The sequence below is a fragment of the Anas acuta genome, chromosome 7 (genome assembly GCF_963932015.1).
Source record: "Anas acuta chromosome 7, bAnaAcu1.1, whole genome shotgun sequence".
NCBI lineage: Eukaryota > Metazoa > Chordata > Aves > Anseriformes > Anatidae > Anas > Anas acuta.
In genome coordinates this window covers 5,586,296-5,611,133 of record NC_088985.1, presented here as the reverse complement: position 1 = coordinate 5,611,133, position 24,838 = coordinate 5,586,296, and the positions used below count along the sequence as shown (strand labels likewise).

General features: G+C 37.7%; 1 protein-coding gene across 15 annotated transcripts in view; it reads right to left on the bottom strand.

Annotated features, from left to right (window-relative positions):
* Nucleotides 1–24,838, bottom strand: part of CTNNA3 (catenin alpha 3) — a 477,233-nt gene that overhangs the window by 371,788 nt on the left and 80,607 nt on the right. For 14 of the 15 annotated variants that reach the window (XR_011098147.1, XR_011098148.1, XR_011098146.1 and 11 more), the window contains one exon: nucleotides 3,719–3,982. Coding sequence is in view for 12 of the 15 variants with exons in the window: in XM_068687731.1 (XP_068543832.1) it covers nucleotides 3,719–3,982 (264 nt within the window). In the remaining 3 variants the exon portion in view is untranslated. Of the gene's footprint in view, nucleotides 1–3,718; nucleotides 3,983–16,722; nucleotides 16,836–24,838 lie in introns of those variants that run through there. The other variant, XM_068687735.1, reaches the window with a different exon arrangement.

The window sequence follows — 24,838 nt, the reverse complement described above, 5'->3', positions numbered from 1 at the left end:
CATGTATTCTGTTTGCTGAGCTTGCTTACAACAGTGATATCATAGCTGAAAGCAAAGCAAAACTGCACCCTATTTACATGTAAGCAAGCAAACCTACTTCATGTCTCAAACAAAATATGCATTGTAGAGAATTAGGGCAATGCAGTACAGGAAACTGGAAGCAGTAAGAAGTGCTGTTACGTACTCTGAAATGGAGGGGTTTCTGTGATTCTGGAACATTGAATTCTTTCAGCTGCCACCTCTACCAGAAGGAATGTGTGATTTTAAAAGCAGAATCCAAGCAGTTCTTAGCAGCAGGAACTCTGGTTCCCTGAGTAACAGATTTTTAATCCCCTAAGTTACCTAGGTCTTCATTGTTTTGGCTGTATCCAAAGACATAGCAGAATTATAAATGAAAAAGATTGCACTTTGACAACTAGCACGGTAATACAGGCTTAGAAAACTGTATGAAGCTAGTCATTAGTGTTTAAATACTTACAATATTTACTTTTTTATTATTAACTTATAGCAAATTGATAACTTCAAACTATTTTTATACAGGAAAGACTCATCCACAGTGATGTATGAATGATAAGGGAAGACATCCTACAGATAGCCAGCTTCCAGAGGTCAGGACATTCATTTCTGATGCGGAAGACAGGTTTATTTGTGTTAGAGATTTGAAACTGTCTCTTACATTCATATTAACATCCTGTATGCCAAACTGCTCAGTGGTACCTCACCTCTGCTGGAGTTCTGCCCCTTTGTCACTACTCACTGGATCAGCAGCTTCATTGTTGGGCTCCTGTATCTCAAGTAAGCACCCTAAACACTAGACTACAGTGTCCCTCATAACGTAAAATGCATCTGCTAAGAAGAATGTTTAAGTGTTACTACAGAAACAAAAAGCTTCATGATGGAAAACTAAGTCATGCCTAAAGGCTACAGCCAATTAGCCATTTCAGTTAGCACAATGACTGCCTTTAAAATCTCAGATAAAATTGGAGGAGAAACATCTTCTCCTAGGAGATAGTTTGCAGAAAGTGCATGAAAAGATGTACAAGAAGCACTGGCATGTATGAGCAAAAAAACAAACAAACAAAAACCTACAGTTCAGCTCAAAAAAAAAAAAAAAAAAAAAAAAAACAGGCAAAAGTAACAGGAAAAAATGGTTTAAGATTCTGCCTGCAGATTTGATTCTTCAAGCAATTTCATCAAATATTTCTGATAAGCATACCTAAGCAGAAAAGATCATTTGATTTCCAAACAATCAGAGGACCCTAGATATGCAACAAGTAGTTTTGCTTTTTTGCTTTCAAAGGGTTAAGCAGTGTTTAGCTACCTGAGCTTTTAAACACAAGCATTCAAACAGAATTATTACATCCCTATCTTCTTCCTCTCATTGGTTTTCTGATTCATGAAAGAGGGATCATGGATATCCAGAAACCTGGTTCCATTTCCTGACATTTTGGACCAATTTACAGTACTTTGATATCTCATATATAATTGCTATGCTAGATAGCCATAATCACTAAATGACAACGTATCAGATGAATGTGATAAGTCAGGCATGCATAGCCTGGATCATTTTTTTTTTTTTTTTTTTTTTTTTTTTTTTGTTTTTTGTTTTTTGTTTTTTTTTTAGAGATCTCTCTACATCAGAAGATGCAATACCGGTGAAAAGAATTAGATAACCTGCACCCATGTTCTTTTAACACAGATCTTACGCAATTTAATTTGTGACACTGCCATTTTGTGTTTACTTGTGAATAACGTGGTATTTATATGGAACCTGTGAGATGAATTCTTGAGAATCAACTGATTTAAGAAGTTAACTACACTAAGGTTTACTGGTGATTTCCTCATCTTACAATCAGTAATTACTTTCACACTGCCAGCAGTGGCAAAGGAAGAATGACACTGCAAACCATCTAGATACTAGATTGTTGGGTAAGCTCCGTGATACATTTCTCCACTACAAACATTTAATGAGATTTGTTCCCAACAGACTGTTTACTACATCAATTTATTTCATGGCACTGTATTTGCAGCAACAAGATAGAGCAAAGGTTATTTCAGGTCTTTAGCCAATAGAACTTTCTGTAAAGAAAGAAAAGCACAACCATCTAATTCATAAGATCATTTTTTAAAAGTTTAAATGCTCTATAAATTGTGCTTATCTAACAAATACAGCTTCAATTCGCATTTGTGGTATCTAGGTAAAAATAAATTTAAAAGGCCATAAAGAAATGGCTTTTTACAAGTGAGGCTCCTATGTTGCTACATTTCCAAATAAAACCAAATTCAATCCAAAAGAAAAAAATCCATTTAGTGATTAGCAAAATTCTTATATTTTAAAACTAATAGATATAATGATAAAAAAAAAAAAACATTAAAACGGTACTGCTAACATACAGTCAAGATGAATTCATCTGCTGTGAGAAGATACAAGCACTTAGGTATTTTTTTTGTTTGTTTTGTTACATAAAACAGATAAACAATAACTCTAATTTAAATTACATTTTCATTCAGGGTGTCATTGTAGGAAATCACTTGTGACACTTAAATGTTGCTTTTTCTTTCACTAAATAACAAAATAGCTTATGAATTGTAACTTTAAAACCCAGTGTAAGCAAAAAGGATGGCTAACATGTAACATGCAATCATAGCCTGTTCCTCTGAGGACAAAAAAAAAAAACTAACTGTCAGATTCAACTTAGGGTATGACTGAGAGGTCCGTTTTGATCAATGCACTGCCACTACAAGATCTGTGTTAAATATATGGACTTCAATCTATTCCTCTCACCTTTCATTGAAAATTTTAAACAAAATCTATCATCATCAGTTATAACATCAATTTTCTTGAAAATGTATCAACAATATTGGAGTCGCAAGGCTGGAATCTGATAAATCTGAGTTTTTACAACCAAAAAGGCCCGTATTTGCACATGTGTTTAGAAACTTTTATTCCTTTTGTTGATCTGGTCTACATCAATTATACCAGATGAGGAGCATGGTCTGTAGACCTCATCTACAGGAGGTCTACCAATTTCGGCAGAGTAATGGAAAATTATACTGGTAAGAGTCAGAGCAGCCGTATGAAACAAGGAATGCTCCATACAGAAGCCTACGAGTAGGTCAGGAGCAGAGGAAGAGATGACATTCTCCAAATATTTGCTTCAATATGGTAGTAGAAACATCGATTTGTGAAAGCGTATTGCTTTTATCACTTAATCATAAAAACATAATTAAGTTTCTAAATATTTCAATTATTAATTGAAATTAATTATTAATTTCAATTAAATTACATAATAATCCCAATGACAAGTATCAGAGTAAGTAACTTCAATGTGCATTGTACTAGTTGAAATGCAGTCAATGCAGCCGTGATTACCACTGATGACTGTCATTTGTAAACTGAACTCCTGGGTTCTGCCCTCTTATTCAAGGATATTTCTGCCTCCACCATTACTCACGTGCATGGAAGTAATCATTAACTGCTGTTTGAAGGAAGCAAAACAGTGAACATGCATGAAGAATTAATTCCAAACTCTTTTGAAGAGGTGATTCTTCCCAATAAAATAGTGATACTATTCAGACTAAGACTATGCAGAGCACTGATTTCTAATACCTTTTAGTCTGCCATTTCTAACAGCAATAGTTGTTAGTGAATACAAACAGTAAAGCAAACCATTTTTCCAAAAATGTTGCAGTGTGCTAAATTTATGGGTTCACCTACCTCAAGCTCATCAAGCGCACTTCCCAGAGTGGCTTTGTGAGATGAAGGTTGTCCCGTTTTATTTCCAACTCCTTGGGAAGCATTAGAAATTACATTGAGAGCATTCTGTATTTCACTGCAAATTGAATCCTTGCTGGCTGTAAGGGATGCAACATCTGAATGTTCCAAACAAGCCGAACATATTGAATGTAGAAGAGAAGAATTTTCTTTCAGGGATGCACGTGCGGCAGCAATTTCATCTCGCTGATTGCTAGATTTCAAATCCTGTCAGCAAAAGAACATGCCGCTTATTTCCAAAAGCATTTCAAAACTTCAAAATTGACAAGTAATGTATAAACAACGTTTTAGCTATCTGTAATCTGTTTAAGGACATACCGAATTAAATTTATCAAAGATTGGGAAAATGGACTATGTCTACAACAGTACTTACAATCGAATCATCTCTATCTCACAAGGGATGAACAAAACTTATGTTAAACAACACCAAATTTTTATTTATTGTATTTTATAACCAGTACCATGAAAGGTCAACTTTTTGCTGCTTCTTAGGCATAATCTTCCCTTGAGAAAACAGGTTTGGTATTTAGCTGCTGCTTCTCCCAGACATGTCTGTCTTAATAAGTGATAGAGGAAAAAGGTGTAGATGGGGTTAAGAATAGAGTTTTTGACTGTTGCATCTAAATATATTTCTTGTATTTGCTTCCCCACCCTGCTAGCGTATGTCTCAAGCACTCTATACAAAGGAACAGCAGGCAGAGATGCGAATTCTGAACTCCAGGGAAATGGGAAGCATAGACAGTAGGGAAATCAAAAAACTGTCTGTGAAAAGTCACCTCTGTTAAGTGCCACTGCCTATTTCTCCTCTCTCACTGCTATGTGCACACCGTGAGCATTCAGGGATCGTGCCACTTCCATCTTATTCCTTCCTCTTCCACCCAGATTTTGAAACCCTGCAGCCTTCTGCCATCCAAGACAATAAAGAACAAAGTGAACCTTGAAATTGGAAGTGAGATTCAACTGTTTCTAGGAATCAAGCTGAGGAGCTGTTATTTGGACAGCTGAAAGTTACACACTTCAGGGCAAACAGACAGTCAACATTAGGATTGTAAGCAGCTGCCTGTCTCTGCCTGCTTTACTGTAGACAATTTCTTCATTTTCTTTCTGCATCTTGTCCCTTTGAAGAATACTAGTAGATATTTGCAAAATGGCTTGGGTGAAGGAGAGAATTAAATTCAAGGGAAAAAATAAAAAAGGGAAAACAGCACATCAGAACAAGAAAAGCCTGTGGCATCAGCTTCAAATGATGAGAAGAGGCACTATGAGGAATGAACAACAAAATGTGCACAAACCTGCTCACAGTCTGCTCTGAAGCAAGCTGAAGTCTTCCTAATTGTTTTCCTTTGCATTGCATGAAGCTCTACATGCATTATTTACAGAAGGATCATAATACCCACGTCTTGCCACATGAAGTTTCTACATTTACGGATGAAGAGCATCTGATATTAAAGGAACCAGTCCTATTATTTTTTTAATTCTCTTTCATTGTAAGAAATGCACCGGACACAGGATGGGATCTTACTTCCTCAGGCTTAGTTGGAAATCTCAGGGATACAGCAAAGAAAATAAAAACAGTGGAGCCCTAAAGAGAAGCAGACAATTGTTCCACCAGCTGATCACCTGAATTAGAGAACTGAGCTATTGTCTTGGGAGGATTAATATTTAATGTTAAAAAAAAAAAATAATAATCAATAAACCAATACAGAAAAAAACAATACTGTGTAGTAATGACTTTTTTGCCCAGGATGCTCAAATCCAAATATTCAACTGCACCTCCAGCCCTGGTAAAGCATCTGCAACTTCTGCAGTGCACTCTCAGCAAAAAGCAGTAGTTATCATGCAACACAGACTCTTACTCTAATTGGCAAATCTACCTTTCCTGCAATTAAATGACAAGAAGACAGAATGCTCCCTTTTCTGCTGTACTGCAAGGAAGCTACAGACCCGGAGATACAGCGGTAAGTCAATACAACACTTCAATCTAGCTGGCTTCTGTTCTAAGCAATTCTTACTGTGCTGCAGCATCATATGCAAATGATCAAACTCGAAAATCCTTCCAAAGGACTTTTTCCACCCAAAAAAGTACTGTGTAACCAGGAATGAGTGGTTCCTACGGAATCCAAAACTGCCTAGCCCATAGCACAAAGCCAGTAACAGCAGGACACCAACACAACATCCATTTTCAATAATAAACAAAGTGCCACGAGTCTTCATGACAAACCCAAAGAGCAGAGAAAAAGTAGCTCATACACAAAGTAAGTTGTCATGCTCCTCTCTGGCACCCAAAACTTCACACAAGTTTCGCAGATATTCTTAGGGGTGTTATGCGTCTTGTTATCACATTCAATTCTATAGAAACAGTAAGAAGTGCTGTAAACACCATGATATGCATTCTCAGTAGATTAAAATTATTTTACTCTGTTTCAGTTTCTGTCTCTTAGACTCATAGACGGGACAGAATGCAGGAAGCAAGGAGAAGAGGGATTTCAGGGAACTCTAGCTAGGAGAGGGTCAGCACGAAGGGTGCCAGGCAATGGAAGATGCATTTGGGGCAAAATGTTCATAGGATCTCTCTCTGTTTCTCTTCCTTTGCCTTCCAGGGACTTCATCAAGGAGAGGGGACCGTATCCTAGCAGACTATGCCTCCATGCAGCCATCTAACTCCTACCCCAGCTCCAAAGGAAACTGGGCACCCCCCCAGACCCCGTACAGATGCCTCTGACAGGGCAAGGGCTTAACCCTTGCCGCTAGGATTCCTTGGAATGGGAAGAAAAGAAATGTATGATTTTACTGTGAGATTTATGAAAAATGTAGCAAAAAGACTCTAGCTCCCCACACCTGCCTCAATTAATGGATTTTAGCCTCTGCCTCTTTGACTTCTCCCTCTACTGCTCCTTTGCCAGATTCCATGCTCAGCATTGTTACACTGGTGGCAGGGATGCGTTCAACTGTCAGAGATTACATTAAGAAAAAAACTTTACAAAATGCAATTAACTTGGTTTTAGTTCAGGAGATGGAATAACTCTGATCACTGTGACACAGGAAATAAATTGAGGGAAGTAAAAGACAAGCAAATCAAGCAAAATAGTTACATCCAAAAATAAAAAATAAAAATAAAAAAGCCAATACTGACTTCTGTTTTAAAACACTTCCTCGTCTTTCCATTTTATGTGAAGAAATAGGGGATAAAGTACGACATTTAAGATACAGATATAAATTAAGAGGGTGATATTAAGACAATATAAAGAGACTACAGCATATGTTTTCTGACCATCAGAATGCACATGCAGTGATAAAAAGCACCCAGGCAAGTAGTAAAAGCCGCACCAAACAGCTCAGCATACATTACTACCTACTTGTAACACAGCTCACTCAAGGAACAGTGCAGAAACGCGAAGAACTCAGACAAAACAAATATGTACATTTTACTGCTTACAAAATTACTGAACAAAAATATGTGCATCAGACTGTAATTGTCTGTGTGCCCTCCAAAGATAGGTTTAGGGGTCAACTAGACACCAAACTCAGTATCAACCCCAAATTCTCACATGAACTCACAAAGAAGTAGTTCAAGAATTGCACTGTACAGACGCAATTGGCAGTGAGGTACAGTTACGGGTTTTACAGGCTCATGCAAAAAATAAGAGTTGACATGTAAGAAAGCTTTCCTCTCAGATTTGAGCGCTGCCCACAAAATGAGTGCCACAGAGTTAAGAATTCGATAGATTTCTGTCATGAGAATGATGCCTTGCTGTGCGGTCAGGTGAGACTGTGTGGGCCTTGCCTAAAACAGACCAGCATCTCCACAGCAAGAGGGGGAAGCGCCTGCATTTGCTGAGAATAAAGGCCATGTTCTTTCCCAACTAGGTTGATAAAAAATACAGATAGAACAGAGCACAGGACAAAGCAATTGCAAAGATGAATCTAGACTATAACCATAGATGTATACGTGCATATATGTACATAGACATACATAAAGGGTCCCAATGACGGGTTTCCCTGAAGGGAGCATCGTAGAAGATGTGGAAGAACCACCACTAAGTCTAGAAAGCCAGTGAAATATTAGCATTCATGATAACATGGGGTAATGCAGGCTGGAAGGAACCTCAGGAGGGCTCTGGTCTTCTCAATGAGCTTCTTGTAGGTACCACAGGCTGCTGTCAGGTTCCCCCCACATTTTCTCCAGACTGAACAAGCCTGGACTGCTCGTCCGCTCCTCACAAGACAAGTCGTCCCATTCCCAATCTTTACAACTCATCAAAAAGCCAAGCAGACACACCTAAGTTTCTTTCAGAGTCTCTAAGCCTGCATTTATACCACTGTTTGTAAAGCACATGGTCAGTTTTAGATTTGGTAACCAAACACTTGGTAAAAACTTACTGTACCTTCATATGATCCAACTTTCAAGAAAGCTGCAGATCAACAAGGCCTTCTCCATGAGCACAGCAATCATACAAACAGGGTTATGCCACTGCCAAACTACATACTAAGATGCATAAAAATAAGCTCTTTTTTTTTTTTTTCCCTTCAGCTCTTGTCTAAAACATTCAGTGTGCTATTGTTTTTAAAACTCTGTTTTATTTCACACAGCATTGTATGAAGTTGCAACATCATGGTATTGGTAAACTTGCCTATGAAGAGCCTCACTTCTGATGTGTAACACATCCACAGCAAGTCAAACACCCCAGAGGAGGCATGCCTATAAATTCAGAACAGCAATGAATCACAGGAAGATGTTTAAACACAGCTCTGTGTGTTCTCATTGACTGAATCACTCCTGTTATTTAAGCTGACTGAAAGTCATGGTTTTAAGGACTAAACCGTAAGTAGCACACTTTGCCTCTACAAAGATTCTGTGCTGCCATTATAAAACCATGATTTACTGGACTCAGGTTCCACCTGAAGTGAAGTCTTGCAATTTTCTCTGGACCTACAGCTATTTGTTGTTAATAATACTCAAGCTAATATACAATACCATGGAAAAGCACAGCTAACATGCACAAAGAATCAAAAGCAGATCACAGCAGGTTAATATCCCAGGTTGTTGTTGCTTTTTTTTGTTTGTTTGTTGTTGTTTGCTTTCTTCTGGAATTTGCTGTTCAGTTAGGTAATGTTGTTTCTTTTGACGACATCCTTGCATCAGATTGCAACTGCTGCACCACACTCATGTGTTTCATCAAGTTCTTCCCTCCTTACAGATGACAGAGCAACACCTTGCTGTCACTTCTCTATCCATTATTTCAGAATTTGGTCCCCACGCTTCTAATACCCTGCTCTGGTAACTATCCATCTCCCAGATGAAGTGGCTGAGTTTGAAAGGTAGCAAAGCAATTTTTCCCTCTAAGAATTAATGGAACAGAATTTTTAAGTCCAGCAATCCTTTTTCTGCACACATATACCACTTAATGTATTAGCTCATAAAGGTTTTCTCCTAGTACAGTTATGGGCACATTTGTCATAAATGAGCATGTCTACAACCAGAGCAGGAAACATTTGTCAGGGAGAGGGGCCCAGGTTAAACACCAGATCTGATGTTAGGAACCTCCAGAAGGTCTTATCCCATCTTCAGGAGGACAAGATGGGTAAAGAAGGCATGAAGGAGGAAAGGGAGGGAATACAGAAGAAATATAGATGACTTAAAGAGGAGTTGTTTCTTTGACCTCCAGAAGGCCCATCCATTCCACCAAATCCACAACAAACTTAGCTTATCATTTCTGTGAGGTTAGTGTCCACCTCATGAGAATCCACATACTGCCTTAAAACTGAGAGGGGAAGGAAATTAAGACTTAAAGATCACTTACATGCACATCAGTGAAACTAAACACCATCTCTAAGCATATTCCATCTATCACATAAGTTCAGGACCTGTCTCCAACAAATCAGCTCAAGTTCCCCTAGCTTTAAGTTTCTCCCGATCCTGAACAGAGCACACTGAAGTTTTCCTAGATTTAATGTCTCAGCATGAGACATATCTATGATGTGAAACCATCAGAGATAAGTAGATACACAACTCACACCAGGCAGCCTGTTTCAACCGCAATTTTCTCACAGATTATGTACTCAACAAATATTTATGGTGCTTGCCACTACTCACCTGTCAAACTCCAGTTGCAATTTAACTTTTTAACTTTTTTTTTTTACATTTCTTATAAATAGTTGCTAACAATTTAAAATATTTCCTTTTTTATGATCAAAAAGCCCAGAACTAAAGCAAGCTGAATCAAGTAAGTCAATGATGTATCCTCACACACTATTTTAGGATGCACACAATTCAAACACTGCAGAGAATGTTAAGTTCCTGTAATGTGAACATACGTCCAACTCACATGCATAAAGAGTGGCACTCCAGCAATTGGAACTGAAGTGCTAATCCATCAAAACAAGCTTATTAGCATTACCAATTTCAGAAATGTTTTAACAGTACATTTAGTTTCGGCTGTTCAGTTTAAACTGCAGAATTAGCTGGTTTCAAGTATTTATCATGTACAGCACTGCTTCCCTTTTTTTTTGCATATCAGTTTAATTTTTTTTTAATGTTGTTTTCTGCACACCTTGCAAACACTTACAGGACAGCAACTCAGAGCAAGAAAGAAAAAGCTTATGCCCTTGAGCTCTGTACCGAATGTTAATGTGTTTGTGTATGATAGATTTAATACATAAATGAGAACAAATGACTTCCAGCAGCTGCACTCTGCACGTATAAATCGCTGTGACTATTGCAAAAATCCATACAGAGGAAGAACAGCTGTATAATTTACAGCATCAGTATTTGTCAAGAAAAGCAGCAAATATAAAACTTGATTTCTTTGTTTTAGCATTCCTGTAAAAATTAGAAGTTACCCTTTACAGATTCCTTTTAGATTAGAACTTCTATTCATCTCCCCTGATGGCACTTCAGTGCAGAAGGTTATTTAATTCTTAATAACACTGAAGGAAATTCAAAAGGCACAAAACCCAGCACAGTTTTACAAAATAAATGCTAGAAACGTCTGAAAGAGCTAACAATGAGCATATTATGGTTTGCGTTGAATATGCTTTGGTAGTATGAGAAAAGTACAGTACTCTGATTCAATGATTTACACTGTACAACAGGTGATTTATATTACACAAATCCACAAAGAGCAAATATTGAAACACAGGTTTGAACAGCTGGATTTGTGCTCAAGATGTTTCCCTACCAACAGGGCTGACAGCCACATCACACACTCCTGTTCTTCCTTATGCTTGAGAGAATTTTGCATCGCATTCAGAGTACTGTGACCAGCTCCCAAACACAACCCAATACCCTACAAAAATACACACTGTACCACAATAGCTATAAATACTGTGTATACTCTGCAACCAACGTCTAAAAATTTCAGAATTTGATGAATTTTTATTGGAGAAATACAAAGCTTAGCCCCCCAAAATCACATGTCTGTTCAGCCATTTACTGATTGCTTATTTGTGAACACCAAGCAATGGATCTTAAAGTATGAAAAATATCTGAATTTTTCACTACCAAGGAAGTGCAACTTTTGGGCTCGTGGTTTTGATTCAGAAAATGGGGAAGACTTTCAAAATATTGTTATTTTTCAGAGAAAAGACACTTTAACAGTTATATTTATAAAAGAATGTTCTGTAAAAACATCTTTACTAACAAAATTCATTTCAAAATCTATGAAACCATAATAATTATTTTGTTGAAGCTGTTACTAATAGTTTCTTCTAGAATGAGTTTGGTATTGAACTGCATTGGCACTGGGTCTGTTACCTTAAGATACTACTGCCTCTTAGCAGAGGCTAAAACCCCCATTTTACCTCATATGCTAGCTTCCAACTTTCACAGTTGGAATGAATCCCAAGGAGATTGTGTCTTCCTGTGCTCAAAGCAAGTCACAATGAACCCTCTGGTGTATTTCTTATATGATAAAGCCAGTAAATGCAGTTTCCTTGAACTCTAAATATATAAAAAATAAGACGTTTAAGTCCCTTAAAAAACAACCGAGTTGAGCAGATTTTTATTCCAAAAATATCACAGAAGTTCAAATAAATAATTTCAATATTTTAATTGAATGTCTTATCAGAAGTTCAGTAACATGAAGGGCCTTCAAAACGGTCAGAATTCAGCTTCATCCTTATCTCAGAGACAAAATACTACAAAACAAAGCAGCAAGCTTGTTTGTATCCTCTCATATGGCACTAGCTGTTATGACTCAGCAGGTTCAACACAGATCTTCACCTTAAAACAAGGGGTACACCACAGGCAACATCCTCTAAGAGAACTCTGTTCAGTAGAAAAAACATCCAAAATAAAATGCAAGTCTCATCGATACACGAAAAACCTGAGGATGAGAACCCTACAGACACTGCAGAACGCTGAAATTTTTATCTCTACTGACTGTCCTTTCATATATATATCAGAGTTCTGCTGTTCTTCCTAAAGCATAAAATCACAGTCAGCATCAGAAACAAACCCCCATTGCCTTGTTATCATCATCTCCCTATCTCACAAGAGAATAATGGTATTTCTCAGGAAGAAGGCAAATCGGGAAGAACTTCCAGCTTCACACAGCAGCAGCAGTTTTGCCAAAATGTTCTTTACCTGTTCAAACACAGACTTCCCTGTTTTCCCTAAATAGCTAAAAATGACTAGTTTTTTGTTTGTTTGTTTGTTTTTATAATGGTATCAATAGTGTGGAAGAACACTAAATAAAAATGTAGCATTCGAAGGCTCATCTAATTAAATGGCATAAGAAGTTTTTGATTTCAAGGGTTTTGTTTAAGTAGTTACTCTCCTAAGTATCATTTTCTTTCTTTGGAGCAAATTATTATCTTAATTGCCAACCCCTTAGCGTAATAGGCCTTAACAGAATACAGTCATTTCTCTAACTCCAGTGGTTTTGCATCAATGAGAATAAGGTCATTTTTTCCATTGAGGAAAGGCCAGTGTCAAAGTGAATGTTCTCATCACTAACACTTGTAGTTAGAAACTACAAGGGTGTAAGGAATTCAGATGATTTAGGGAGTCTAAGACAGCCTTCTTGGTTGAGAAACATTTCTGATACTCAGGCTTAAGTGCTTCTAAATAAGCAATTCTTTCCCAAAATTCTTTTGAACCAAAAGCAACCTCATTAGTATTAGTTACACCCTGAAACCTTATAAACAGAAAGATAAACAAATACAATCTTCTTTAAGTGCTCATGATAAAAATCTATCGAAAAAGATTTTTTTATTTAAGGGAAAGTGATTAAAAACAAAATCAATCTTTCCCTGCTTGGCAAGAACAACGGAGCAAAATAAAACATATGACATGATTCTGTGCTGACAGTTTAGAAGATTTTAGAAAGATGAGTATATTTTGGCCCAGAGAGACCATGACATTTTTATCCTTAGATATTCCAAGGTTGACCAGACAGCACCTGAGCAATCTGACTGAACTTGGAAGTTTGCCCTGCTTTGAGCAGGGTACTGGACTTCATCTCTAGAGGTTCCTTTTTCCTAATGTATGATATTAACTTACATTATTTGATGGCTGAAAATGAGTATTCTGTAGCTTTATGGAACATCTGAGTTCTTCCTATTCAGAGCATTACGTAGTAAGAAAATCCTGAGTTCTTCCCATCACCATAGTGGTATGGAAATTATGCAAGTCCATCACCATAACAGGGTACAACTCCAGCTTCTGCAACGTTAATAACCAAAAAGCAGCTTCTGCAGTTACAGCAATAGCTCAAATTGGATGCCTCCGAGGAGGGCACCTGAACAAAAAAATCCCTAGGCAATTATGCCCTTGCCCTCTACATTCCCAACCTCTCACCCAAGGCTCTGAACCACTACCGGTATTAGGGTTGGAGGTCTTTTTGCTCTGGCTTGGTTCCTTCCATTGTCTGTAGAAAAGCTGCTTTCTCCTATGTCTTTGATGTAGAAATCTCCTACTAATCAGGACATATGTCATGATAAAATGCTAACTGCCCCATATTCCACAAATCTGACAGACTGGGAGGAGAAAATATTTCTGTAGATTTCTTCTTCCAACCCACCCCTCATGGGTAACTTTAAATGTTAAGTTTGCGGAAAACTTAATGAAGAAAAATTAAAGCACAAATTGCAGGTGAGATATAAAATGTGAAAGTAAATCTGCATACTTTGCACCGGTGTGTGTGACATTTTCATTCTAAAAAACCTGCTCTTAGATGCTCGTAATTTTGACAAATGAGTACTCTGGGCTAGCACGGATCACATCAGCTGTCTGGGTGGGGGTACCTTCACTGGCCAGGTTTAGGTTTACTCTATCAGCTTCCAGCAAAGACAGCCCCTTGGCTGCTCACACCTACATTCATGAGCAAGACTTAAGCACAGAGACCAACATTCTCCTGGCCTCTAATAAGAAAAGACTCCGCAAGAAAAAAAAAAATAAAAAAATTATATGGCTACATGCCACACAGCATAGTTTGCCCACTACAACCAGTCAACACATATAGGATTTCCAGTCCCTACATACTCCCCCCACGTTCTTAAGAGAGATTGTGATAGGGACATAGGCTGTGAAAATTGTTAGAGGAACCACAAATCAGGACAAAAAAAATGAACAGAAGAGTAGATAAAGGGATAAGGAGGAAGAAAACGTGAAAGAAAAATCAGCAGTTAGAAAGCAGGAATGCTAAAGGTGAGGGAGAAGTAGGGAAAAAGTTAAAGGCAACAGCAAGAAGTAATGGCAGACAGACACGTGGCCATCAGGCCCCAGTAATACTGGTCTTGGGAGGCCTTGAGATCTTCTCAGGGCACATGGTGTAACAGACAAACCCAGCAGTCCCTCCTGATAAAGGAAGGAAGGAGAATTCCACCCCCTTCCCCATCCCATGTGTCATGGAACATGGAGAGGAACATCACTTTCTGTCCCCTGGTTTCATCTGGACTCTGTGAACCAAAGAGCATGGGGTAGATGGAAAGGGAGGACTGGCAACCATCACTGAAGCTACTAGTGCCAACAAAGCCTTGTATTTTACATTTCATTTCATAGGGACAGGCTGCTGAAGTGAGGCCAGGTAAATCACTCAGTGCAGCACTGTAATTCTCATGACCAAATAATTTATCGAACAAAGCATCTCTAAGGTGTAGCACTTCAAGACTTTTCATACAGAACATACATTCCTACAGAATGTTCCTGTTTTTCATACAGAAACTCAGTTTCATGTGTTCAACAAGTTCTAAACATTTAGCATTACTACTTGGTGCCCCTGCATACTTCTCGCTAGCAGTCACTAGCCTGAGGAGAACACCATGTTACTACTGAGCATCTAATTTCCCATCAATAAATACAATTTGACTAAATACAGATTTGATCCCAAATCCCCTCAATTGTAAATAAAAAGCACTCAGCATCAACAGCCAAGTCTTTTATAGTTCTGGCTTACCTGGTTTTTAAAAAGTTGACTTATGTATTTGTGTCATTGGCTAGTTAGTATTGCCCAATGAAGTAAAATTTCATTACTTTCATATTGTTACAGTATCAGACTATCATTTGCAGCACACTCACAAGTTCTAAGACACATAGGTACCCAGAGCACTTTTCATCTTCAACTTCTGGCTGAGTGGTGACTTCCTCACCTGTTTTCTAAGACACAACAATTACATTCCCTCTGTATGCACCTGAAGGCACACTACAATCAAGATCTTGTCTTATAATTTTAAGGACTGTGAATAGCATTTATATAAAAATTGTAGTAGAGTTCTTTTGTCTGGGAGAGTTTATTTAAAATGAAAATAACCCCTCTCTGTTTCCTTTCTTCTGGATTATTCATGTCATGTATTAATGCAGCATTAACAAAATTTTGTAGGACAATACCACACTGTTAAAATGATAAATCACACTCAAAGCCTATCCAATCAATTTACCTTTTAGTTTATTATTAGAATATCACTTCTGAAAAGCGAACAGAATTTTTAAGAAGTGTAATCCTTCAGAGACCTCACCTTCAAAGCTAATGAGCATAATTGCCTACTGAAAGGGAACAAATCTTTTACACTGTATTGTAACAGTCAATTTTTACACAACATTGAAGGAGTTATTTTTGCTCAGGCAGAAAGCTCCTACTTTTCTGAAATAAACTCCTTTCAGCCCAAACGTGAGATGCAATTGTGTTATTTGTGTGTTTCAAAAGTAAGTTTCCTACCTCCACTTCCCCACAGATCTTAAATATGCCAGCCGCATCCTGCAATATTCTCTCTAAGAGAAGAGGCACAGTTTGCTGTAGGGTTGAATAGCAGCAGCCTCAGCACCCAGGCACTGCATAAACCTAGCATTAGGGATAGTTCGCTCCTGCCACAAGGCAAATGCACAAATAAATAAGAGAAACTACACTGAAAGATGACAGCAAACATGTCAGCACAGGGATGCATAGCTCTAACCACACCTTCTGCTTTTTGTTCTCGTCTTAGACACACTCCATCTAGGAGGAGAAAGGAAAGGAATGGGGGGAGGAAGGAAATGTTCTTAATTACAAGAAGCTGTAGCAATTTTAGCAAAGCGTGGCAAATGTATGCAACATTGTCAGCATCTCAGTAATAGCAAAAAAGAAATCCCACTCATTTTAAAAATTACATAGTCTGAAAGAACAGCACCTGGCCCAGGATTTATCTAGCAGAGAATAAAAGAATAGAGGGCCCAAAGAGGAACAAGAGCCATATGGACTACTGCAAGCCTGCACACTGTTGTGAGGCCAGCTTACTACGCACGCAGGCCGCAGCTCGCAATACAGAGCAAAGAAGGTTCTGCATATGGAGTCCTAATGCGTCTTGACAACCATGCTCTTCCAAAAGAAAATAATCCTTCACTTCAAGCATTTTTCAAGCTAACCTAGTACGAAAAAAATATATATTCCTACCTTAGGATCTCAGTCTAAGAAGGCATATATACATATGTATGTTGTTTTTTTTAAAAAAAAAAAGCAATCAAGCACTGATACCTGTTTATAAATGGCCCAAGTCTCTAAAACCCTTTCAGTGTTCTTCATCCCACATTTTCTTTATAGAATTGTCATCAAACCGCAAACTGTAGTAAGGGAATTGCAGTATGGAAAATATTCTTCAGTTAAAGTGCTCCTCATACACTTAAAAAAAAAAAAAAAGCCAAAGAAAATAAAAGATTAACAAATGCCTACACCTGTATTCTGTATAGTAACTCAACTCACAACACCCACACAGCACCTGTGGAATGTCTGTTAAAACCTATTTTTCCCCCCTCTTTAGAGAGTAATCTTCCAACGCAAACCAAAACAATTTGTCCTTGTTATGGAGTCACAAAATGACAATTTCTAGATTTAGAACCAGTCTCATAGATCACTTCACCACAGTAAAATATCCCAAATGCAAAACATTTGAAATTCTTTTGAGCACTCTATTGAACAGCTAGCCCTGAAAATTCCGGTTGTTTGTGAAAGCCAGTGAACTTCAGCTGTGAAAGCCAATGATTTAGCCTGCTAATGCCACAGTGAGAATAAGGCCAAAAATAATGCCAAAAATCCAGCCACAGAGTAACGATTGCCACTGGAAAGCAATTTTGATAATTACAGTCTCCTCAGAGAGTCAGGAAAAGAACTATAAGAACATTGTTTTTCTATCATAACTAAATTCTTTCTATAGAATTTACATGTTGCATTCAATAACTGCTGTATTGCAAGGAAACTTTCTGGTGGGTTATTCCCCCTCTGGAAATAAAAGGATCACGATCATTGCTTCTGAAGCAATGAATCTGCTTATTTCTTCAACAGAGAGGGCAGACTTCCTTCTCCTTCCCCCAGAGCTTGTACCTGGAGAGTACCAGCATGCAAAACCTTGTTACCATTACTTCTCAGTGCTTAAAGCTGCAGGGACTAATTAGTATCTTTTGCCAAGTCTTGACAAAGGTGCAGAGAACACAGCTCTAAGCAGCCTTACGTTCTGTCTAACACACTCCCTTCTGTTGACCCCTGTCTGACAAAACAAATCACGTGTCAAATAGAAATTCAGTGAGCTCCAGCTTGTTCCAAGAGAGACATAGATGAGGTCAACACAGAGAGAGCTGGAGAACCAGAAAGACCTCCAACAACTGATACCAGTCCTTCTTTGATTAGTAGAGGAGTCTGAAGCGAAGGAACCGCACAGAACCCTCTGGGCACCCAGAAACACAGACAGACACAATGATTACCTAAGTCTACATTTCCCTATGCCCCTAAGCTTTCATTTCCCAATGAAAACAGGACTGTTCTTTCCTGCTATAAAACGGGAGAGAGAAAAAAAAAAAAAGGGAAGAAAAAAAAAAGGCTTCATAAGCTAAGTCTGTAAAACAAGTCTTTACTAATTTTCATGTGGAAAGAAAAATCACTTCAAAACTGTAGCAGTTTGCTGCTTCAATAGGATAAAACCATCAAATGAACGTTACTAACATTTTGCTCTTTAAACAGGCTCTTTGTCAATACACAGACCAATATCCTGGCCTACTGGTCCCTGTCAAGCTCCAGCTCAGTTCCCACCCAGGGCAGCAGTCCAGGAGGAACTGAAGAGGATGAGTAAGCTTTTAATCACTGAGCTGGAAACAGTACCAGCCACAGTCTGGCCTTTGAATGAGGAGTAAGTTACTTTCAAAGAACTGATCCAAACTTTGTTACGTTGAGTAATAATAATTCATGCTGCAGTTTCTCTCCATGGAGATGCACAGAATTCTCCAACAGGTGATCTATCCAGTAACCCTGGAAAAATGTGTCCCAAAGGCATCAATAAAACTCAACCTGTTTTTCTGTTTTCATGATAACAAAGAGATCTGATTCATGAGAGACTTCGCTCCTACTCTCTACTAAAGTCATCCTCTTATTCAGGTTCTGATTCAGCAAAGGACTACATAAATCTAACTGAGAACACCAGTGCCATCACCAACCTCCACGGAACTAGAGACCCATTTTCTGCTTATTTTGTAAGACCTGTGATGTGGGCATTGCTAGACTAATGCACAGAGATGATTTCCAGCAAGAAAGTGAACAGCTGTCATGTCATCTCTAATCATCAGAAAGTATCCAGATTTGAACCTCTGGTTTTCGATTCAAGGCTCCGTACACTGCTATCAAAGCCTTGGACCAAAGAGCTTATCACATATTGTAAGTCAAAAATCAAAGACTATTCAAAGTCTCTCTAGTCAGTAATGAAACATAGAAGAAGTATTGCTTTGTCACTTACATGAAACACATTTCTCAGAATTTATAAAGTTGTTTTATTTTAGTAAAGATTAAAGACTTAATTTTTCAAAGGAATCTAAGGCTTCAGATTGACAGCTTATATAAACCACAAAGCAGGACTGCCCATGAGAACTACAGGTGATGAGTTTATCATCTATCAACCTGTCAATAAAGAAAAACTGACATTTTCTTTCTGGTATCAATAGGAGTAGAAGGCATTCAGCACTTCGTCAACAGACAATCCATGAGGATAGTTATAAGAAAACCAAGAGCCATATGCTCACAATATGGTGTAATTAACACTGCCAAGAGATCAAGGCAGCTTGTCTAGAATATTAAAATCCACAAATATTCAACATAAGATTCCCATATTTTCTGCTTTCTACATTACTGCAGAGAATCTCCGCTTTTTACGGATGCAGATAACTTTTTTTGCCAGCATTCAGCATTATGCTTTTATATAGTAGCATAAACAAATTTTGGTAGGACTCGATACCGCACTCTTAAATGCTGCAAACCCTGTTTAAAATCCTTAGCTTGCAGTTCCTTAGTAAAAGCTTTAGTTGAGGGAAGATAATTGTGATTAGAATAATAACTGCACAGAACTTCTCTAATTATGCATCATCTGCAATTCTCTAAATCATGTGGATTTGCTTTAAAGAATATTACACTTCTGCAGTTTACTGTCACACTAAAAATCAAACGGACAGCGACTAAATTACATTATCCTACTGTTTCATTAGGAAGCCTGATGCACAGTCATGTTGCAATATGCTACTCTCAATATTTAAATCTTTAAAGAAAAATGTTATGGCACTCAGAGGCACTTCAGCAGGGAACATGTTGAAAAAACAGAACCCAGTAACTGATTTACTTTGTTTTAATTCAGAAAATTTCTGAACAGTTCACCATTTACTCAGATTAATCACAAAAAGTACTTGTCCAAGACAAAAAATATCTCATATGTTGCCGCAGCTTCATTGCCAAACAAAAACATGTCTGAATGAATAGACATGCAAGCCTACAGAGGAAAAGTGCAATTAGAAATAAGACTACCAAGCTCAAATAAAGAATTTACTACCTCCAGGAGAAACAAATACTTGGTTATACAAAGATGTACAATTCTTCTAGTCCATTGTCGACGTACAATGATGGGGATTACACAAAAAAAAACAACAAAAATGTATAGACTCCAGACCTGTATCTCTTAACATCTAACCTACCAAAAAGCACCCAAATCCTGCCTGTTTCCTCTGTGGTGTTCTTCCACAGTTGCTAACAAGAACGTGGAGTTCTTAGCCAAATAATTCACTAGTGGCTGCATGTCACCTGTTACCAACTAGGCGAAGAGCTGTGTGTGCTGTATCTGTGGAGACATTTTATTTCCACAGACAAATCCCACGAGAAATGCTTCAGGGCTACTGCATTTCAGTGCAAGTGTTTTGTTGTTGTTCTAGTGCAACTACAACAAACACGATATGGGAAATGGAAAGCAAAAAACAAACAAACAAACAAAAAAAGGGCTAGTCCTCGGCTATTTCTATAGCTCCCTGCGAAGGACGAATGCAGCCCATCTGACATGAAACTAGGTCAGGTTAGTACAGTCAAATTTAAAACAATAGCACAAACACATAAAGGCGGACAGTTAATACTTTGAAGACATACCATAAGCTAGAATTAGCCAGAAACACAGCAAGAAGAGATTCTGGAAATGTAAATTCGGAGTAGGAAGGTGAAGGAAGTGTTGGAGCACTACAGGGAAAACTCTAGAGACAGATTACACCGTGAAAGACAATGTTTGTTGTCTTTTTTTTTTTTTCTTTAGACTTCACTTGAAAGAAATGTTTCAATCAATTAAAACCAGGAAAAAAAAATAGTAAGATTTCAGACTAATATTGGAAAAGAACACACAAAACATTAGAAGGATAACCTGGCAGTTTTCACATCTGCTAACCCTGCTTAGTTTCGTCTCATCAACAAACCTGAAAGCCGTAAGTGGTTGAACAGACCCTGTTGGAGCAGTGATGGGGAAAATAAAGATTTAAGGGGAAAAAAAGTTCTTAAAAAAACAAAACATAAAGTAAAAAAAAACAAACAAAACACCCAAGAAAGAGTAAGGAAATAACAGTTAACCATTCTGACATGTTCTGAAATAAAATGTAAACACAAAAGAAAAGTGAAAAGTAAATTACAGCTAATTTGGGTTGGCTCAAATAACATATACCATTTCTCTGGCAGAGTTTTTAATCCCATCACAAATAATGTTCTTCAAATCAGATTCAGAAAATATGCTCTTAATGAAACTGGTGTAAGGACCACACAGAAACACTGGCAGTGAAAATGTCCTGGAATAGATAAGAGAATGAAATGGAAATGTATACTAAGTAAGGTTCTTCATATTTTTTTTCTATGTCTGGAACAACTCAATATTCCCAACCAAGGTTGTGAAAAAATGTGAGAAGTCCGAAAAAGAATGTAAAGATGACAAAGGGCAAGATTAAAACTGAAAATCTTGATAACTACAAAAACAGACCTAAAAAAAAAAAAAAAAGGCAAACATTTCAGTAAGTGTCTGTACTCAAACTGGAAAAAGTAAACTGCTGGCTATATTGCAGTCCTAAAAACACAAAAACACACCACCCTGTTTTAAATCTCCCTATACTCCCTCTCCAAGCAGGGAATATCAAAGCAAAGTAGATGAATGGATTGCAGCCTGTAAGAACTTCTAGCAAACTTTCATCATCTTTAACATTGATAAATCCCAAGCTGAATTGTTAGAGGACTGAGGCTGCAAAAATATTAATAGGAACTATAGATATTTTTTTAATAAATGCATAAAAAAGAATTTAATTATCTGTGACCCCATGACCACTGTGAACACTAGATAAGAAAATATAAATAAATGACAGCAAGGAAAACTCTCAATTAGATAAAAAAGGGAACATTTTAACAGCAAGACGAGTTAAATACTGGAACTGCTAGTACAGAGAAGTTGTAGAACAGGTAGTGATAGAGACTTTAACAAAAAAAAAATCTGTTGATCACCTACATTTAAATCTGGTTTAGGATGCACAGATCCTGGATGACTTCCTGTGTTCCTTTCAGACCTACTTTTCTGATTCTATGAACACATATTTTCAAACAGATCACAGAAATTATCACAGCTCTCCACCAGACTAAGCAAAGAGATTTCACTTCCAATACAGAAGGAAACACATCTGATGAACAGAAGAGACTTACAAAGGCAGAAAACGTTTTTCACCATAGGCCAGTAAACTGGACAGCAGTTGTTCTGGTCATAACCAAAATAACCATCTTGTACAGACTTATATGAAGGTGTCAGGCACATTGTGAGAACAAGCCAGAAGTACACAGGGTCTGTGCTTCTGCTGTACTGGCCTTTAAGGCTGAACAGACCCACGCATACAATTTTTGCTCACTGCAACAGCTTGCTCTGCCCCTAAAGTAATTGCTACAAAACACACAGAAATTATATGTATGGTCTAGTGAGTGAGCTGCACATCGAATACACAAATCTGAGCAAAAAGAAATTAAAAACAATTTTTTAATGCACACATGTTCTTCTCTTTCACGTATCTGAGCAAGTTCCCTAACTATAGAACAGCTCCAAAAATACTATCAGGTCTAAAAGCTCCTCAGATGCTTGAACACATCTCAAACTTCTAACCCAAAAAGCTCTTTGAAAACATTGCTTACAACAGTTCTGTGAATCAGCTGCACATCCTGGCACACCACAGCTTTGCGACCAACTCATCTAGAGGACCTTTGTGTCTGAAGAGCAATGTAATTACTGTTACACCTACTGAAGAGTAGTGGAGAGATGATTAGAAATAAGCAGGGAATTATTTAAGAAGTGTTAAAAGTGCTGTATGATTCAACAGGCATCCCATCAGGGGGGATTTTTTTTCCCCCATTGATTAAAATGATGTGCCTCTCCATCACCTTCTTCCCCTCCTCTTTAATTTCCCCATCTAAGAGCCTTTTGTTTACTTGCTGTTTTCTTCTTGTGAGTGATGCAGGCAAATTATAGACATTGTACCAATCTGTTCTAAGGGCAAGGCAGTTTTCAAAGTCTTGTTATTGTCTTCTATGTGAGCATGTGACAAATGTTTACAAATGGCTGTTATTACTGGTTTAGTACCACCCTGGGTCTTTTTTGACTATGCCAAACCAGTAATCACCCTGAAGCATCTCCTCTCACAGCATGTTTACATCATACTCATGACAGTTTTGCATTTAGTCATTGTGACATCTCTCACACTTACTCTTATAAAGAATGCCATAAAACAGGGTTTAGGGCCTGGAAATGCTTTACTGAAACTGATGAGCCCTTGGATATCAGTCAGTCTGTAACCAGCAGTGAGTGAAAGGGCCTGCCTTGGAGAGCACCTCATCTCTGAGGTCTGTACTCATGGCTAAGGAAGGGAAAAAAAAAAATCAGCTGAGCAACTTCAGTTCAATCCTTAACAACCATGACACCACACACCTTGAAATCCTACAGAAGCCCCTGCGCTTTGGTAATACAGTTGAGCCATCATTGGCTCAGGCTACAAATAATAGTAGCAGAGAAGTGAAATGTTACATTCCTTCACAAGCGCTAAAAAAGATAATGAACTGGAAAATACATGGAAAAAGACTGTAACATCTCTTTGGAAATTATTCTGAAAATAATAGAAAATGTATCTACTGATTAGTGCACTGAAAGTCAGACTGTTTAGAAACTGGTTGAATATGATAAAAAATGCACTTTCAGTAAAATAACCAAAAACGTCTATTTAATCAGTATACTAATCAGTGCATGTGCTTTGACAAGGTGTAAGGCTAAGCATTTTTTTAAAAACACTTGTAAATCATTAGGGTTAAAAATACGTATTACTGAATATATACACAACTAAGTATTCATGAAACCCAGTGAGTGACAGGTAATAAACATTGTATAAATGCATTCTTCCTGAAGGACTATGTTCCCAGCTATGGCACCAAGGATTAAAGAAGGGATTGGATGTATGGGGGAGAAAAAAAATCCTTGTTTCCATCTTTAGACTTCTACAGGAAAAAGATAAGTTCTTCACATCTCTTCTTGTTTTGCTGGATGGACGAAGTCTGTTCCCCAGCCTGCATGCTGCGTCTCAACACAAAGGGACTGCAAAACAGCAGGAGGCAGAGGGTTCAGCAGTCTCTGGCCACATAACACTAAGACCACTATGCCACCCAAAAGACAAAACAAAGAGGGAGGATGCCTGGATGAGCAGCTGTGTAAACAGCTAGGGCTCTCATCCAGTTGGAGGAAATAATTGCATCTTTAAAATTCAGACACTGGAATGTATTTAATACGAAACAAACTCTAGGAAACACACAGTGACGTCACTTTTTTTTCTGAATCAATTATGTATACAAAAAGGAAACATATGTATGTATTTTTTTTTAATCAGTGTGCATCACAGTTTAAAGTCACACCAACTTATGAAGAAAGCTAGAAATGTATACACCAATACATTAACAAGTGTTCAGGTTACTTTATAAAGCCAAGGCAACACCTGTGTGATTATTTGGGAGGATTTAAATCCGTGTTTCCATTAGATACATAAAATTATCTATGATATTGAAACTACTTTTGAAACTGAAAAAGTGTGATGCATAAAGACATATACTGATATACATTATAAAATTACAAATGCAAACATACAATGCAGTTTGCGCAAAAAAAAAAAAAAAAAAAAGGTGAAGCAAGCTATTTTCTTCCAACCTTTTTTTTTTTTTTTTTTTCTGATCATCCAGGTCAAACAAGCTAACAGTTACAGTATCACTGCCCATCCGATTTTCTATTTTCAGTTTGTCATGGAAGCATCCTGAT